The sequence below is a fragment of the Phascolarctos cinereus genome, unplaced genomic scaffold, assembly GCF_003287225.1.
Source record: "Phascolarctos cinereus isolate Bilbo 61053 unplaced genomic scaffold, phaCin_HiC Scaffold_5;HRSCAF=322, whole genome shotgun sequence".
NCBI classification, from domain to species: Eukaryota; Metazoa; Chordata; class Mammalia; order Diprotodontia; family Phascolarctidae; genus Phascolarctos; species Phascolarctos cinereus.
In genome coordinates, this window is record NW_027555958.1 from 106953533 (window position 1) to 106974436 (window position 20904).

General features: G+C 34.9%; 1 protein-coding gene across 3 annotated transcripts in view; it reads right to left on the reverse strand.

Moving 5' to 3' along the window:
* ADGB (androglobin) overlaps positions 1-20904 on the reverse strand; it is a 196138-nt gene that overhangs the window by 43889 nt on the left and 131345 nt on the right. For all 3 annotated transcript variants that reach the window (XM_020986568.2, XM_078155080.1, XM_020986567.2), the window contains exons 24-25: positions 14001-14135; positions 11326-11479 (exon numbers count right to left, since the gene is read on the reverse strand). In XM_020986568.2, the coding sequence (XP_020842227.1) occupies positions 11326-11479; positions 14001-14135 (289 nt within the window). The remainder of the gene's footprint in view (positions 1-11325; positions 11480-14000; positions 14136-20904) is intronic.

The window sequence follows — 20904 nt, forward strand, 5'->3', positions numbered from 1 at the left end:
TTGCAATGCAAAACAATCAATCCATCAACAAGTGTTCATTTATTAAGTAAACTCTTTAGATGCCAGACATTGTGCTAAGCACTGTGATATGAATATAAAAAGTAAAACTGTCCCTACTTTTGAGGAATTTAATTCTCAATGAAGGAAGAAAAGACATATATATAAACATATATATAAATATATATATAAGTATATAAGTATATACAGAAAAATATAAAATAAACATAACATAGTTAAACTAAAGATAGCTAGGGAGAGAGGGTGCTGGTACTTGGGAGAATCATGAATTCATGGAGAAGGTGGCTCTTAAATAAAGTAAGGAATTGTATAAAGTAGGAATTGGGAGGATATGTGGATTAAGAGTGTAAGGCTGAATCAGACATTCCAATATTGGAATTCTATCTCAAGGAAGACTGATAAGAAGAAAGCCTCCAAAGATATCAATATATTTTGTTGTTGTTATTGAGTTCAGTCATCTCCAAATCTTCGTGACCCCAGTTTTGGTCTTCTTGGCAAAGACACTGGAGTGGTTTGCTATTTCCTTTTCCAGCTCCTTTTACTGAAGAGAAAACTGAGGCAAATAGGATTAAGTGAGATGCTTATACATGGTCATACAGCTACCAAGTGTCTGAGGCCAAATTTGAACTAGGGAAGATGAGTCTTCCTGACTTCAGGCCTAGTATTCTATCCACTGTGCCACCTAGCTGCCCATCGATATATTTATAGCAGAATAAAATACTAGTAAGGCGATTACAGCAATAGATTATAAAGGTGATACAGTATGATTAAGATGGATTTAGACCAGGATTGGTTCAATACTAAGAAAAACTATAAACATAATTGATCATGTTAATAACAAAGACAACAAACTCATATGGTTATTTCAATAGATACCGACAAAATACCATACCTTTTCCTACTAAAAACACTAGAAAGTATAGGAATAAAAGGAACTTTCCTTACTATCTTATATAGTATCTATCTAAAACTAAGAGCAAGCAGTATCTGTAATGAAGATAAGTTAGTAGCCTTCCCAATAAAATCTGGGGTGAAACAAGCATGTGCATTAACACCATTATTATTCAATATTGTACTAGAAATGCTAGCTATAGCAAAAAGACAAGGAAAAGAAATTGAAGAAATAAGTATAGACAAAGAAGAGGGAAAACTATCACTTTTTACAGGTGATATCATGGTTTATTTAGAGAACAATAGATAGCCAACTAAAATTAACAAAAAATAAATCAACAACTTTAGGAAAGTTGAAGTATAAAATAAACCCATGCATACAATCAGTATTTCTATATGTTACCAACAAAACCTAGCAGGAAGAGCTAGAAAGAGAAATACCATTTAAAATAACTACAGAAAGTATAGAATACTTTCACCTGTCAAGCTATACAGGGGAACTTTATGAACACAATCATATTGACACAAATAAACACTGTAAATAATGTAAAAAATTGGAGAAATATCAATTGTCCACAGGTAAATGAGGCCAATACACTAAAACTGATGATATTACCTAGAATTAACTTATTCAGTACCATACCAATCAAATTACTAAAAAAAATTTACTTTATGGAGGTAGAAAAAGTCATAACAAAAGTCAGTTAGAGGAATAAAATTTCAAAACACAAGAAGTAGGGCTAACAGTATCAGATCTCAAGCTACATTACATAGCTATAATTACAAAAACAAACTGGTACCTGGTAAGAAATAGAGTGTGGTTGATCATGGCACAGGTTAGGTATATAAGATACAGAAGCAAATGAGAAGTTATCTAGTGATTGATAAACCCAACGATCCTAGCTATTGGTATAAAAACTACTATATGATAAATATTGTTGAGAACACTAGAAAGTAGTCTGGCAAAAACTAGGCATAGATCAACATCTCACACCATATACCAAGGTAAGCACAAAATGGGTACGTAATTTAGACATAAAGGGTAATCAAATTAATGGAGCATGTAAGAAATTATCTGTCAAATTCGTGGATAGGGTATGAGTTCATTACCAAACAAAAGACAGACAAGTTTACAAGAGGTAAAATGGATAATTTTGATTACATAAAATTAAAACATTTTTAATTTTATGCAATAAAAATCAATGTAGTTAAAATTAGAAGAAAAGCAGGGAACTTGGAAAAATCTTTGCAGCAAGATTCTCTGATAAAGGTCTCACTTATAAGATATCTAGGGAACTGAATCAAATTTACCAGAAGAAAAACTATTCTCTAACTGATAAAAGGATATGAATAGACAGTTTTCAGAGGAAGAAATTCACAATATCAACAACCATATGAAAACTGCTTTAAATATCTAATAATTGGAGAAATGCAAATTAAAATAACTCTGAGGTATCACCTCACATCTATCAGATAGACAAAGCTGACAAAAAAGGCAAACACCAATTGCTAGGGGGACTAGGGAAAAACAGGCATAATAATGCAGTGTTGGAAGAGCTATATCAAAAAAGCTATTAATCCGTGCACATTTTTTGATCCCATGATACCACTGCTAGGGCTACACCCCAAAGAGATCAAAGAAAGAGGAAAAGGACCCATATGTGCAAAAATAATTATGACAGCTCTTTTTGCAGTGGCAAAGATTTAGAAACTGAGGTTATGCCCATTAATTAAGGATGAACAAAGTATGGCATTTGATGCAATAAAATACCATTTTGCTCTAAGAAATTATGAAGAGGATATTTTCATAAAAACCTAGGAAGACCTTTATGAACTGACACAAAGCGGCTAGGAGAACCAGGAGAACAATTGATACAGTAATAGCAGTATTGAAAAGATAACCAACTTTGAAAGGCTTAGTAACTCTAATCAATACAATGACCAAACATAATTTTAAAGGATTTATAATGATGAAATGATACCCCTTCCAGATAAAAAGAATATTTTCTCCTTTTTTTTCTCTTGAACATGACTAATGCCAAAATGTTGTATGCCTACACATATTTATGGCGGGTTTTGATTTTCTTGGTTTCTCAATGGGTAGGTAAAGTGGAGATATAAGTAGAGAAAGCAGATAATTCAAAACTGAAAATGTAATGGCATATTACTGTGCTGTAAGAAATGATGAATTCAGGTTCTTTCTGAGTTCAAATCTGGCCTCACACACTAGCTGTGTGATCCTAGGCAAGTCACGTAACCCTATTTGCTTTGGTTTCCTCATCCGTAAAATGAGGTAAGCTGGAAAAGGAAGAGGCAAACCTCTCCAATATCTTTGCTAAGACCACAAATGGGTTCACAAAGAATTAGACCTTACTGAAATGACTGAAAAATAACAAGAAACAATAAATGTGATGACTGCAAAGAAGCATGGAAAGATCTACTTGAACCGATGTAGAATGAAGTAAGCAGAGCCAAGAAAAAAATATACACAGTAATTTACAACAATGTAAATGGAAAGAACAATCATACACCCTAAATTTCAAAAATGAATATAACACATTTAGAAAGATCAAGCACAACTCAAATGAAGAAATATCAGAGAACCCCTTTCCCCAACCTTTACAGAGGTAGGAGATTCACAGATGTGGCACATGCACATGTTTTCAGACTGTTTCAATGTACTGGTTACTTGTGCTGATTTTTTTACAAGATTTCTAAGACTTATTTCAATATATGCTTAGCGAAATACCAAATAATTTGATATAAAACCTCTTCTTTTAGTTTTACTTATGGTGGGGAAGATAAAAAGGTGGTAGACTTCAAATTATCTTTCATTATTGACATATATGTTCTTGTATATTCTAAGTTTATGTTTTGAACTATGTTTTGAACATCCCATCCCACCAACCCAGTGGAAAAAAGCAAAACAAAATTCTCACAACAGATATGCATAGTCAAACAAAGCAAATTCTTATCTATCCATCAAGAGGTGAGTCGCATGGTTCATCATTAGTCCTCTGAAATCATGGTTGTCACTCATTTTCCTAATTGTGCATTGGCTTCCACATCTGTATCTCTCATTCAATAGTTTCAAAGTAAGTTTCCTATTTTGTATTTTAGCCGATTAATTCTGGAACATTAGTGCCCTCAAAGTTAATGCCAAAGCTAAATTTGGTATGGTAATTAACAAACACAGACTGACATAATTAGGTTGAATTGGTTTGTGAGCGTTTTCTTATCTTCCTTTCTTGGTAGATTTCATTTTGTTTATGCAATATTAGGATGAATAAAAATTCATCTCATTGTCTATCTTTTCCACACTGTACCCTGAAATATGATGTTCCCAAGAAACTGAGTAATGAAATAGCTCAGAGGTTTCCAAATAAAGTATACATCATATTTCATGTACCCAAATATCTGGCAAAAGTTGGGTATAGAACGCTTTTTTCTTTTGCTTATATTCCACATATATCTGCAGCCTTAAGCCCTCTTCCTTTCCTTCCACAATTTTCTATAACCTTGAAATTCTTTCCTTCTTTAACTTCTATGACACTGCATTCTTTTCATTTGTATCTTGCCCCCGTCACTACCTCCAGTCCTAATAGTCTATATTTTTATACAGACCTTTTCTGGATTTGCCCCTTTTCCTCTCTGCCACCAGACTCCTGTTGTTCCCTCTGAGGACAGCACCACATTGCTATTATTCATCCTGCTTGCCAGACACATCTTCCTAAGACACATGTGATTTCTTTGCTTATGACATTGGGATTCTAAACTCATCCAAACACTCCATAATCATCAAGCCCAAATTTCTTCTGCCTGGCTCTCAAGGTTCTTTACAGCCTTCTTCTACTCTTCATATATCACATTACTCTTCATCTTATATATGTGCCCAAATATAGTCCCTTCGTTCTGGTTAGGCTGGTCCCATGAGGATGGCATTATTTCTAGCTTCACACCTCTCTTCATGCACTGCCTCACCCCCATGTTAACATGTTCTTCTCTCTTTACTTCTTCACTCTGTCTATTCAAATACTAGCCACCATCAATTTCCAACTTTGCTGTGAAGTCCTCCCCCATTATTCTAGTCCAAAATGATCTCTTCTAGCTCTGGACTTTTATAGCACTTATGACTCATACCACTCTATTTACTATTTTATTATGTGATGAATAGGTCAGTAGTTACTGATGTTATCTACTTTTTTCAGTATTTAATTAGGTCTGACATTTTTTTTCCAACTTTTTATAGTTTCTTCCCCTCTTTAGGGTACCTTGTATGTCAATATTTCAGTTTCCTCACAATTATATCTTCTCCAACATGAGTCTTCTCTATATACACTTGTGCTTATCTGGCAGGTTTTTGTTCACTTTGTTTTCTTTACTGCCATTTCTTCCTACTCTAAAACACATCCAGGACTAAAATATTAGGAATTGAGTATGGTGGTTCCATTGCCCTTGATGAAGAAAACAGTTCATTATGACTTACAAATCTTTTCAATTTTTTATTTTGTTCGCTTTCCTCCTGTTTTCATCATTAAGTGTCACTGGGTTGATTTTGCTAAGCTGATGCCTTGCCAAACTTTTTTAAAAAAAATAAATTTTATAGATTTTTCTGATTTTTTAACATCATCACAGTTATAATAATAATATTATTATTATTTCCCTTCCCCCTTCCAAAGAGTTATCCCTATAAAAACTGTATTTTTAAAGAGGAAAATGTTCAATGTGTAACAACCATGGACATCCAACTTCCACAAAAGTGTGATTTGGAGGCATCCTCTCATAGCTCTTCATTTAAGTCATGCTTAATCTTTCTAATTTTTTTGCATTCACTTTTGATTTTTTTTTAATCTGTGGCTGTTGTTTCCATTTACAATGTTGTGGTTATTGTGTATATTGTTTTCTTGGCTCTGTTTACTTCAGTTTGCCTCCATTCATGTAGATCTTTCCATGTGTCTTTGGATTCACCAAATAAACACAGAGATTAAGAGATCATATCAATACCAAATATTTTCCTATCAGTTAAAATTATAATTTACTTCATTTTTTGTTGTTATTTGGGTATCACCACATCCAACACCTGCCAATTCTTCTTCTCAAAGAAAATATTCAGGACATTAAAGCAAAAAGCTTCTACAAGTCTTTGTCCAGTTTCATTCACTCTTCCTGATGCATGGTTTCCCATAAATTTTTTCCTACCTTTGTCCTTTTCTGCATTTGCACTGAAGTCATCAATTATCTGAATATATTTGGGGTTGTTGTTGTTCAGTCATTTCAGTTGCATCCAATTTTTTATGACCCTCTTAGGGTTTTCTTGGTAAAGATACTGGAACGGTTTGCCATTTCTTTCTCCACATCATTTTACAGGTGAGGAAACTAAGTCAAACAGGCTTAAGTGACTTGCCCAGGATCACAGACCTAGTAAGTGTCCAAGGCTGGAATCTTCCTGACTACAGGTCTGGTGCACTATCCACTGTGCCACCTAGTTGCCAGCTTTAATTTCGGAGGTTCTAACCAAATTCTTAATTGAAAATATAGTAGGAGGACACAGTAGATACTTAATAAATGTTTGCTGAATTGAATTTAGGTATGCAGACCCCATTTCTTGTTTTGGTAAACCCTAAAGTTCATGTGAATCCCCCTCTATCTCCTCCATCCCCTTATGTTGACTTTGAGAACTTTTTGTATAAAAGTATGCCACTAAGGTTAGCTACTCAATAAGGTTTTCCAACCTTGTCCCAATAGCTTTTCAGTTTATTCTTTTTGAAAGTAAACTTTTTTCATTTATATTCACCCTTTTCCCCTAAGTTGTCTCACTACAACTCCACATCCTTCCTAATCCCTCTTTTCTAAATACAACCTGTGCATTTCTGTTTTGCTTTCCATATTATAGTCCCTTGTCCCATCCTTCCTTCCTAAATTAACTTGTTCTGTTGTCCATATGAGAAGGTCCAGAACATAAAACCAAAATAATGCTGTTAACAAAGAAAGACCATCCCACTACAAAGCATCAGCTAAGTATATGGGTGTGTATACACATACATACATATACACATATACACATATATAACTATATATGTATATACATATGTGTGTATAGATATATACATATATATACATACATATATATATATATATATATAGCTTTTAGATGGGGATCACAGAGATGTATGTTATCTATTAATAAGGTACTCAAATCTCTGACAATTGATTGGCATTTGAGAGTTTTTATTCTGTATAATTACATATATGTTTCTTATATATATATATATATATATATACACACACACACACATTATACACACATTCGATTCATTTATACATGTACTTGTCTCCACATCCAAATGTCAGCTATTTGCAAGTAAGGATGTTTTCATTTTTTGTACTTGTAACCCCAGAACCTAGCCCAATTCCTGGCACAGAATGGGTATTTAGTAAATTGATATTTGTTGATTGATTGATTAGTTTATTCTCTGTTTAAAGTTATCTGACTCATGAGAAATTGATCACTATGACTTTGTGCCAAGCTCTGATCAGGTGAACTAACCAATCCAGACTAAACTAAATAAATCAAATGCAGATATGAATGTTTTAGATGTCAAATGTGGTAAACAATATTGTTAATAGCTTCATCCAGTCATGACAGCTACTTGTGCTGCAAAAGTACTTAAGTTAGCTCTGAAGATATACTGCTGTAAACTAAAGTCTAAACCAGACAAAATGCTATCTGAAGTGGCAAAATTCAAGATGCAAGTCAGGGAGGTTTTTCTGCCCCATAACTTGGGGGAACATTTTGCTGTCATCCATGGAACTGGAAATGGAAAAGGAACCTGTTTGTGTCATAAAATGAGAGCTGCCTCTTTTTTCTAATGAAATGTACATAATCATTTTAACTACTACACAATTTGTTTACATACTTTAGGACTATATGGCCACAAATAAACTAAAAAAGATTAAACAGTGTCTGCAGCAGGTAAAGATACTAGTTAGTTAAACGAGAATCAGTTCTGCCCCTACAAAACATTTTAAGTGTTTCTTGCAACACACAAGTTCCATTGTAGTAAGAAGAGACAAAATCTTTACTATTGGCTGTTAATTCTATATTGTAACTCACTACTGACAAACAAAAACAAAAAATGTACTTGAGAACCACTTAGAAGAAGAAAAAAATTCTGTGGCAAAGAAAATTTATTAAGTTCCTACTATTTAAAGACAGTCCTGGGCATTGGAGATAATTTTTTAAAGGCTCTCCTCAGAGAACATATATTCTACTGGGGGATACAACATAAGTACAGATACTTAAAGGAAAGCATGTAGAAAGGGATTTAAATTGGTTCCACCACTAAAGAACTAATTCAAGGAGACAGCAAACACCTGGTGTGTGTTGGGAGAGAGACTCAAGAAAGACCTTATGTAGGAGACGGTATCTCAGCTGTGAATAGAATCAAAGTATAAGATGCAGCATAACATGTTTTGTATAGATTCTATGAAAATTACATCTATGAACAAGTTTTTTCCTGTGTTTTTGTGAATTTAAGTACTCCTTTCAGAAGTAATCAGGACATATTCAATCATTCATATCTTTTGATTATAACCAAATGGATTTTATTAAAAATTATGCTAAAATGTATAAGTATAAAAATTCATAATAGAACAAAGGGAGAAATTAATGGCTCATTGAGATTTTTCTCATTAAACTGAAAACAGTGATTCTAAATTTGAACACAAGGTAAAATTAGGTTTGAATACAAATTGTTATTTAATAACAACTTGAAACAGCAAGATCTGATTACAATATTCAGCAATCTTATGGCTCAGGAGAAGTAACAGAAAAAAATGTTTGTTTTATATTGAAAATAGTTTTAAGTTTTTATTATAGCATGCTATCAGAAAAGGTACACAATCAGAGCATAAATTATTTAAAATTTAATTAGACTAAAATATCACATAAATGTATTTCATCAAGAAGTCACTCAATTGTCCTTATTTTTAAAAGGTCACTAAAAATCTCATTAAAATCCCTGTAACAGAATTCCATTCCTATGCCTCATTGTGACATGAAAGTGATCTTGAATTCTCATAAGAATGAGAATTCAGGCAAGTTCTGTCAAGTTTTAAAGACTCTGAGTATGTTCTGGGCAACAAACTGTCTGCTATCTAACGATGAATATGTTAAGTATGGAAGCAGCATATCACTAGTAGTTTGGCTATTTATGTGATGAATTCTTTGGCTATGGTAACTCAAGAAAAAAGGAAGATACAAAACATCCTTCAATGATAAGCTAGCATAGGGAAACAGAGAGAAAAACATATTGGTAATTATGGTTCAAGATTAAGTAATGTTTTGCAGCAAATAGAGAGATCATTTGTCCATGTGTAAATAGACTATCCACTGATCTGACCAAAGATAAAAATCAACACTGAATCAAAAAGGATAAATATACTTGTATGACTCCCTTCTGCTTTTGCAGTGATAGTAGAAGATAGGAAAGAGAGAATATGCTAAGAATCACAGCATTTTTAAAATATTTACAAATAATAATTAAACTACTGGTACTCTAAATAGGAGATTTTTGTTTAATAATAAACATCAAAACATTACTGGATAATGCATGCGAAAGGGCATGAGATCTCCAGATTCTAGGGACCTGGTTTCAAATACCAGCTCTACCCTTAATGCCCGTGTTGTCCTGGATAAATCATTTAACCTCTGTAGGCCTCAGTTTTCTTGTCTGTAAAATGAGAGCTCTGCGGTTCTTTCCAGATCTAAATATATGAGCCTAAATCAAAACTAATATTCTGGCTCTAAATGAAACAAGAAAAAAAGTAAGGTAGTGGCTACTAAATGGAAATTTCTCAGGTTGTCTTGAAGAACAAAGAAAGGCCTTGGCAGAGTTGCTTTCTTCATTTGTCTAAAGGCAATGAAAAATAGCATTTGGGATTATCTCACATGGCAGTACTAATAATCAATATAAACAAAAAGACAGTTAGTATGAAGGAAATCACACCTATGTTCCAGCATCTAGATAAAGGAGTAGAAGCAATTTTATGAAGAACTTGACAAGATCCTCTGAAACAAATAATATATGCATTGATACTTGGTGACTTCGAATCAAAAGTAAGCATAGGTGAAAAATGTAGTAGAAAACACATCTCAGTGACATAGTTGGGTCAAAGAACATGCACTTTCTAGTAACTTTCTGTGTTTAATTCCAAATAGCTTTCTATAATGGTTGAACCCATTTACAAGGTACACCTGTACACCACCAAAAGTGCATCAATGTGCCTGTTTTCCTATAGGCCTTTCAACATTCATCATTTTCTTTTTTTGGTGAGTGACTTTTCTTACTCTGGTGAGTAAGAGATGAGCAAACAAATAGAGAGGGGTGGGGTGGTATAATGGACGATGCTATATTTGAAGTCAAGAAGAGCTGGATTCAAATCCCACATTAGATACTAGCTGTGTGACGTTGGACAAGTAACTGATTCTCTCTGATATTCAGTTTCTTCATCTGTAGACTGAAGGAGTGGGACTCTGGCCTCTAAGATCCACTCCAGCTCTAAATATATGATCCTATTAAAATTATAAGTTCCTCTACAATCAGCACCATTGCTGTCTTGGATTCCTTTGTGCTTCCAGTTCACTTACCCATATGGATGGATAAGTGGACAGAGGGATGAATGGAAGAAATATTATATATTAAGCACTTACTTTGTGCCAGGCACTGTGTTAGGTACTTGGAATAGAAAGATAAAAGTTAAATAATGTTTGTCTTTGAGTTTACAGTCTAAGAGACATAATATGTAGTATTTATGATAACTACAAAAAAGTAATGAGATGATCTGTGGGAGAAGGAAATAGAAGTTAGAGGAATCAAGAAAAGCTTCCTGTACAAGGTGGTGCTAGAGATAAAACTTGAAGGAAACTTGTGATTCTAGGAGATGAGTGAGGAAGGAGTACATTCTAGACATGGTGGACAACTAATGCAAAGGTGTGGAGGTGGCACACAGAGTACCATGCATGAGGAACATTAAGAAGGCTACTTTGGCCAGATCATAATATCTGTGAAAGGAAGTAATGTACAAGAAGGGTGGAAGGATAGGAATACTGAGTAGGGGAGTGATATAGCCCAACCCGCGCTTTGAGAAGATCACTTTGACAACTACGACTATTTTATTCTATTCCCTCAAAGGAAAGAATTAACTGTTGCTGCACATACAGCAGTTAACTTCAGCAGAAGCATTTTTGTTGCTTAGTTTAGTTGACTAGTTTTTCAGTTGTGTCCAACTCTTTGTGGCCCCTTTTGGGGTTTTCTTGGCAAGAAATACAGCAAAAGAATACAGACATTATCTTTTCATCCTCTATGAAAATAAAGTTTCCAACTGTCATTGGGTGGTAATAATCTTCAATCTTACCTTATTCTTGGTATAGACATAAGGTATCACTTTGAGGAACACTCGTGGCACTTCCTCCATTGTGTCATTATTAACAACATGGAGCATACAGACTGGAAGAGTAGTGTATATTTTAGGCACCAAGAGCATATCTTGAGCTACATAAAATGTTTCTCTGCAATTAAAAAAAAGGCTCCTTTAAAAGATGCATTAGAAAATCAGTTGAATTTTAAGTGAATAAACACAAACTAGAGTAAATTAAAGTTAAATAACTTTGAAAATATAAAAATTCAATATATTTGCATATAATGATATTCTTTTCATTTCCCCTGACCTTCACAGACAACATGTAGGGAGAGCTATCTGTATGCTTTGCCTCTACTTCCTTATATTCCACACATTTATCCAGTCCTTGCAATATGGCTTCCAATCCCAACATTTGATAGAATTTGCTCTTTCTGAGGTTTCCAATGACCTATTACTTGCTATTTCCAAAAGTGTTTGCTCAGTTCTCATGATTCTTGATATCTCTGTAGCAATCCTGCCTCAGGCACTTCCTTGTGTGACCCTGGGTAAGTCACTCTCTCCCTAGGCTTCAGTTTCCATATCTATAAAATGAAGGGATTGGACTTGTTAAACTCTAAAGTCTTTTCTAGCTCTAATCTATGATTAGAGGATAGGGATATCCTCTAGGGATATCCAGATAGTATCTAGGAATACTCTCTCTTCCCTGGGTTTTCTTGACACTTCTTTCTCCTTTTCTTCTTCTGTCTAATAGCTCCTGTCCAGATTCCTTTGCTAGATCATCATTTATATCCTGACCCTATATGAGTATACCTCAGAGCTCTGTCCTGGACTCTCCTCTCTTCTCTCTCTGTACTTTCTATGAGTAATCTTATCAGCTCCCATACATATAATTCTACGTCACTGACTTTCAAACTTGCATATCTAGCCCTCATCTCTACCTTGAGCACCTGTGTAGAAACAACTGTTTGCTGGACATCTCTACCTAGCTGTCCCATAGACTTCTGAAACTCATCATGTCCAAAACAGAACTTATTATCTTCATCCCATTAAGGACACTATCCTGCTTTTAGTGATCCAAGCTTGCCACCTCTGAGTCATTTTCAGACTTTAGTCTCATTCATTCTACCCCTCCCTATACCTAGTCAACTGCCACATTCTATCAATTCTGCCTCTACCTCTCTCACATCTGTCACCTTGTCTCCACTCAGCCTGTCACCACACATATTTTGATCCTCAATACCTCTCACCTAGACTACTACTGTATCAGACTCCTAACTGCTCTCTCTGCTTCCAGTCTCTCCTCTCTCCAAACCATCCTTTACATGGTTGCAAGTTGACATTACAAAAGCACCGAAAACACAAATGCATCCACATAAGTAAATAAATCAATGTAATCATGGTGGTCCCCTGCTCATTAAACTGAAGTGCTTCCCTATTGCCTCTAGGACAAAATAAAAATCTCTATTTGGCATTTAGGCCCTTCACAATCTGGTTCCAAATTTTATTTCTAGATGAATTTCATAATTCCTCTTCATACACTCCATATTCCAGCCAAACTGGCCAATTCGCTGTCCTCTGTACTTGATACTCCATCTCCTACCTATCTGCCTCTGCACAGGTTGTCCCCATGCATTTAATGCTCTCCCTCCTTCCCTCTTCCTCTCCAGTCTCAGCATAAGTATCACTTCCTATAAGAGGCCTATCTTGAGCCTTCAGTTGTTAGCTCTCTGAATTTGCCTCCCACAAAATTACTTTGTATTTCGTTTATACTTTATATTTACTTTTCTGTACCATGTTCTTCTCAGTAGAGCACAAGCTCAAAAAGTTTCATTTTTTATCTTTGTGTCCCCAGAGCCTAGCACAATGCCTACAGTATTACAAGTTTTTAAGAAATAAATGCTTTTTAACTGAAGTGAATTAATTAATGATTCTTGCTATTGATTTTATTTATCTATAAATACAAATTTTCTATATAATTATAAGTCATATATTACAGCTATTTAAGTATTATCTAGCAAATGAGAGCCTTTTATCCTACTGTCTTATCATTATACATTCTCTGAGCAGCATTTCAAATCAATTTAACAAATATTACTTAGTAACTATTCTAAATGGGCACAACACTATGCTAGGTTTTAAGGATACAAAGATGAAATCAGCCTCTGTCCTAAGGTGCTTAGAGTATAATAAGGGAGATAACATAACAATGAAGACAAAGAATTATGATAAAATCAGAAAGTAATTCAACATAAAGTCAATTAAATGCAAACATGAATAAAACAGCCGTATTACCTATGTTTTATTTTTCTATGTTTTTGATTAAATAAAAATGCAAATAAAACATTTCTTTAAATGGTTTCATATGTACAAAGCAAAAGTGTGATGACTTTTAGAGAAAGTAAGAAAAGCAACTTTGAAGTTTTATTTTTTGAAACAAAATTATAAATAAACTAATTATATATACTGTAGCAGATTAAACAAGTGATTAAAATCAATCAAAACAATTTATCAGGGACCAGTATGCCAGGCACTGTTATCAGTGCTGGGGATACAAAGACCAAATTTAAAAAAACCTGTCTCTCAAGCTTCTTATATTAAGTATACACAGAAAACAATTTTAATAAATGAAATGTAATTTAGAGAGGGTGAAAACATTTTCAAAACCTTACCTAAAAACTATAAACCAAGAATTTGGTGGCTGATCAGGATAGTTTACAGAATAATCAGCAAAAGTTATCTTAGTTTCTTCATCTTTATAACATGGATATTGCTCAAAAGACTTGCATTTGCTTTTAAACATTAACCTGGAAAAAATGAAAGTGCACATCTTTCATAAAGGAACAATATTTCCTAAATATGTCTTATTCGTGAAAAGAAGAACTTGGGAAAAATTAATATGGAAAATCTATGTAAGGGTGAGGTGTCTATTCAGTAAGTCACCTTCCCCTCCTTAAAATACTGAATAAAATAACTAAAGTAAATCTTAAAGATTATTTAATAAGCCTTGATACTTTTATCAGGTGAGAATACTTCTCTTCAATTAGTCAAACACTTTAAACTAAGTTCTGAAAGTCCTTAATCAATTTGAAGGAATGATGGAGTTAAATGACATATAGAAAGTATACTGAGAGACTCAGTCACACCCTGTGGGTCCTTGTATAAAACAGCAAGTCAGGTGGAATATCTGCCTTCTTGCCCAGTGGTAGAAGTCCCAGTCATGTCCCCCTGACAGAGAACTGCTAGTAGAGAAGCGAGGGTGAGAAAGCCTCTGTCTTCTCCCTTCACCACTTGACTACAGAAAGGACTTGTGAACTTCAAAGGGTCAGATGATTTGGGATTTCTCATTTGTAATGGTAAGATTATTCCCAAAATAGCAGTGCCTAATCGTAGTATCTATATTAGGAGCTGGAGACAAACTAAGCACACTGAGAAATGCAGCTTCAGGACTCTATAAGCAGGACACAGTAGTAGGCCGTGTCACGCAAAAAGAGAATTTCAGCAGGGCTCCACAAAGGGGAAAAAAGGACTTCTAGCATCTAAATGCTATGAGTTACCTCTTTGACACATATATTCTCTCTACTTGACCCTATTTTCCCTTGGACTCTGTTCACATTTGTGGGACAGTGTGTCTCTGGTTTAAGGGAATGCTTTGTATCAACTATTTGTACTACACCACAACAGTAAAAACTAATTTCTAAAAGCTAATTAAATCTAGCTGGTTACTTGTTATCAGTTGATAATCAGTGGGGAAGCATCCTGATGGGGGCTTGTTAGCAATAGCATTAGAAAAATACCCTCAACATCTCAGGGTTACCCCCTAGAACTGCGGAGGGAGTAGTAACTAGGTGAGTTCTAGGGTCCAATCTAACAATGGAGTAGGGGAATGAGAGAGCAAGCCCCAGAGCTTTACTATCTCTATATAACATATCTTCTATTATCATCAAAAATAATTGTGTGACTATCTCTATGAGGATTCTACAAAGCAAGATAAATAAACTTGATCCTTGAACCCCAAAGGCTAATGACAGAAGATGGACCAGTGAACATCTTTTAACTAAATAACAATTAACTAAATAACAATGTGTATTCTACATGAGCAATGTGTTAAATTACCTGATATTCTGAAGAAATGAAGATATAACAAAGATGCATAGAATCACAGGATATAAATTTAGAGGTAGAAGGTACCTGAAAGGTAATCTAGTTTGGCCCCTAAGTTTAAAATTAGGCTCAAAAAGATTGAATGACTTGTCTGAGGTCACAAAGGTAGTAAGTAGGAAAGGAAAGAATCATGGGAGTTGATATATATGGCAAGATTATGAATGCATATCTTAAGAAAATCTCCTAGGAAGATGGAGAGCCAAGATGGTTGAGAAAGTGCATGGAGGACTCACCTGAATTCTCTTCAAAATCCCCCTGAACACCTTTAAGTAATTCCTCAAAAGAAATTCTAGAGCATCAGAACCAAAAAAAGGATGGAGTGAAACAATTTTCCAGCCCAAGACAACTTAGAAAATTGGCAGGAAAGGTCTGTTGTATCAGAGTGAGAATGGAGCACAGTCCAGCACAGGCCACCACCAGGAAACTACAGCAAACCCTGGGGGCAACTGAATCTATGGTGGCGGTGGCAGTTTCCAGACCTCTCAATCCACAGTGGTAAGGGAGTTGGACAGCTGGTCAGAAGGAGATTACAGAGGTCCTTTTGCTGGCTCCAGGGGCAGAGCTCTGTTGCATAATCCATACTCGGATCTGGGTCACAGTCCTGGGTCTCAGTCCCAGGGTGAGGAGGAACACTAGCACGCCAGAGCTTGCAGCCACAGGGAAGCTGGGACCGTGATGACAGTTTCAGGGTAGAAAAGAGCGCTTCTGGTCACTCACAAACCAGCCCATAGGCTAGAAGGGTAGTAAACATCTCTCTCTTTAGATCATTCTACCTTGGAAGAACTGAAAACGTTCAAGTCTCCAGAATTACCCCCTGAAAATAGCTGCACAAAAAAAAAAAACCACAAAAAACTGAAGCTTGCAACAATGTTCTCTCCACTCCAGAAGTAGAGGAGTCCCACTTTAGCACAGAGTTGACAGAAGTAGAGGAGTCCCACTTTAGCACAGAGTTGAAAGTCAAGAAGCAGGCTGGAAAAATGAGCAAACATCAGGAAAAGATCCTGACTACTGAAAGTTACTTTGGCATCAGGGAAGATCAAAACACAAACTCAGAAGAAGACAACAAAGTCAAAACTCCTCCATCCAAAGCCTCAAAGAAAAATGTGAATTGGCCTCAAGGCATGGAAGAGCTCAAAAAAGATTTTTAAAATCAAGTAAAAGAGGTAGAGGAAAAAATGGGAAGAGAAATAAGAGTGATGTAAGGATATCATGGATAAAAAGTCAACAGCTTGGTAAAGGAGGCACAAAAAATACTGAAGAAAATAATATTTTAAAAACAGAATAGGCCAAATGGTAAAAAGGCACAAAAATGCAATGAAAAGAAGAATGCCTTGAAAAGCAGAATTGGCCAAATGGAAAAAGATACACAAAAATTCACTAAAGAGAAGAACTCCTTAAAAAGTAGAATAAGCCAAATGGACAAGGAGATACAAAAGTTCACTGAAGAAAATAATTCCTTACAAATTAGAATTGGGCAAGTGGAAGTTAATGACTTTATGAAGCATGAAGAAACAATAAAATAAAAATTAAAAGAATAAAAAAAAACAGAAGAAATGTGAAATATCTCATTGGAAAAACAAAGGACCAGGAAAATGGATCCAGGAAACATAATTTAAGAATTATTGGACTACTTGAAAGCCATGATAAAAAAGAGACTAGACAGCATCTTTCGAAAAATTACCAAGGAAAACTGCCCCGATATTCTAGAAAATAGAAATAAAATAGAAATTGAAAAAAAAACTCACTAATCACTTGAAAGAGATATCAAAATAAAAACTCCTAGGAGTATTATAGCTAACTTTCAGAGCTCCCAAGTTAAGGAGACAATACTACAAGCAGCTAAAAAGAAACAATTCAAATATTGTGAAGCCACAGTCAGGATAACACAAGATTTAGCAATTTCTACACTGAAAGATTAGAGGGCCTAGAATTTGATATTCCAGAGGGCAAAAGAAGTAGGATTATGACCAAGACTCACCTACCCAGCAAAAGTGATTATAATCCTTCAGGGGGAAAAAATGGCTATTCAATGAAATAGAGGACTTTCAAGCATTCCTGATGAAAAGACCAGAGCTGAATAAAAAAAATCTGACTTTCAAATACAAAACTCAAGAGAAACATAAAGAGGTAAGCAGGAAAGAGGAATCATAAGGGATTCGATAAGGTTAAACCATTTACATTCCTATACAGAAAATGATTCTTCTAACTCCTAAAAACTTTCTCATTATTAGGGCAGTTAGAAGAAGTCTACATAGACAGAGGGCATGGGTGTGAGTTGAATATGATGGGATGGTTATCTATAAAAATAAAATAAAGGGGTAAGAAAGAAGAATGTACTAGGAGATGGAGAAAGGGAGAAGTAGAATGGGGTAAATCTGATATAAAAGAGGTATGAGATTTTACAATGGGGGTGAAGATGGGGGAAGTAGAATTTCAAAATCAGAAGCTGGATTGCAAGGGATTAGGAAGAGAGTGAGAGGAGAAAATGTGGGTTGCTAAGGGAGGAATAGTAGGATTGTCTTGCAGCAGTGAGTTTATGTAACAAATTTGTGGCAAACTTAATCAGAACAGTTGTAGATTTTCTGCACCTTTGTTCAACAGTACGTATGTAAGAGACAAGGTAGCAACAAAAAACAATGGAAGCAAGAACAGGACTAAAGAAAATTTGGGGGTTTTTTTGAAGGGAGGGCAACTAGGTGGCACAGTGAATAGAGCACCAACCCTGGAGTCAGGAGGACCTAAGTTTAAATCCAGCCTCAGATACTTGACACTAGCTGTGTGACCCTGGGCAAGTCACTTAACCCCAATTGCCTCACAGAAAGGAAGGATGAATGAGATATAAGTGAGCCACATTATCCCAAGATCATGCAGAGATAAAACTCTGAGGAGAGATGAAAAATAAAGTTATCACTATTTCTATAACAATCCACTTCCATCATCCGTAAAAGGACAATTACATTTGGACTCAATATCTCTGCTGTCAAAGTGTCATATGAAGAAATCAAAATGACACAGCAAGATAATCAGTAAGAATAACTGGACAAGATTTTTTAAAAAACCAAACCTCAGGAAATCCATGTCAAAGGCAATAGGACCTTGAAAGCATTAAGGGAATACTTTTTAAGATATCTTAGGGAAGGAAAGATACCAGAAAGATGAGGGGAAACACCAAGATGACATATGGGGGAAAGTTATCAAATTAGTAACTAGAGATCCATATGCCTACTTTTCATATTTAAAACACTTTTATGAAAGTGACCTACATATGCTACATGATCTACCAGGGCTTCTTTGATGAAATATAAGTAAGGATCAGACTTTCGCAAACAATGCTTGACAGATGACATCTTTAAAGAGTTGTAACTGACTGAAATGTTAAGAGAATATTAGATATTTTAGTGGGTTTTTGCTGATCATAAAAAAAAGCATTTGACTCAGTAGAATAAAACATGGTCTTAAAGGTTGTTCTGAGGGGGAAAATCTTTTATCCCTATGTTAAGGTAACAATATATTGTTTGACAAATGCAATCATAGACATCAATGGCCTTCTGATAATTAAAGACAAACACAACACAAAACAGGAAGATGTATGTTAAGCCAAGTTGTTTATCATGTTTATGAATGTTGCTTTGCACAAAGTTCAAATGGAAAAAAACAATTTTTTATAGATGTCCTTCCAGATGTTTGCCAATGATATTATGCTGATTGCATTAAGCCCCAGAACACTCAGGGTTTCCCTAATGAAATCTCATAATCATTCATGAACTCTGTCTAATAATCGATACAAAAAAACCTAAATTAATAAAAAAAAAAAGTCACTGTCCAGAATATAACTTTCCCACTGAGTTAGTACATCAGCACATATATTTGGGACAGAGCTTAAGATGGACAATGAGTTGGACCTTGAATTAAATAGGAGAAAAAGAGCAATAAGTTTAAAAGTAACTTAAGATATCTTCTGCAATTAGGCAACACAGTGGAGAGAGTATAAGACCTATAGTCAGGGAAATCAGAATTCAAATACAGCCTTAGACACTAAATCTGTGACTCTGGGCACATCACCCTCTGTTTGCCTCAGTTCCCTCAACTACAAAACCAGGATAATAATAGCACCTACCTCCCAGGGTTGTTGTGAGGATCAAATGGAATAATATTTGTAAAGTGCTTCACACCCTTCCCAGCATATAGTTAAGTGCTATGAAAATGTTATTATTATCATTACTAAAAGAAAGCCCAAGTTGGTGCCTTCAAAGCATACAAAAGAATTAGTTCATTGGGTCTGATTCTCTGTGGATGTATGGGATATACTGGATAGCACATAAACAAGAATCATATAAGATGAGAAAGTATGGATTGGTTCCAATTTACACCAAAGGAAAGCATTCCTACATCAATGTGATCACAGAGGCATTACTGAAATGCTGAAGTATGAGGTCACAGATACTACTCAAAGGTATAGTCAAGGATGACCTCAAAAACTCCTAATGACTAAAACACATTAAATCTCTCACTACCTCATCTTTCCCTGTGATTGTGCCTTCCTTTCTGCTTCTCTTCATTATCTCTCTTAACATGTCTTTGCATATTATACCCTTCCCTTCCCCCCTTTCTTAAAGCCTCTCACTTTTTTCCTTCCATACCTCCCCCAAACCTATTTTTTCCTCCATTTCTTCCTTCACCTAACTTGGGTAAAATTCTTCATGTTTTTGGTCCTTTTAATTCCTCTAAGAAAAAATCAACACTAAATCAACTAACTTTTTTGTTTGTTACCTCAGAATATGACATCATAATTTATACTTGCATTTACATATATTATCTCATTTATAGAAGATAATTTTATTTTCAAATGTTTTTCTTTTCTTTTTGTTTACCTTAGAATACTACATAATATTTTACATTTGTATTTATATGTTATCTCATTTACAGAAGATAATTTCATTTCCAAAAGTATTTACTTCTTCCTGTGGATCAATTATCCTAAAGAACAAAAAGTGTTCTCACTCCTATGGAGTGAGAATGACAATGGAGAAATCTCATAGAATCTAATTAAAAGAATTATAGGATTAATAGGACATGGTAGGTCTGAGCAACAAAAATTGTAGTTGGAAATAGATGGCAGGAAAACTCATTGAGAAGCTACTGTAGTAGTTTGATGCCCCAGATTAGGTAAGAGACTGTGAAAATGAACAGGAGAATACCAGATCTTAAACTGTATTATAAAGCAGCAATCATCAAAACTACTTGGTACTGGTTAAGAAATAAGAATGGTGGATCAGTGGAATAGGTTAGGTACATAAGACACAGTAGTCAATGACTGTAGTAATCTACTGCTGGATAAACCCAAAGACCCTAACTTCTGGATAAGAACTTACTATTTAACAAAAACTGCTGGGAAAACTAGAAAATAGTATG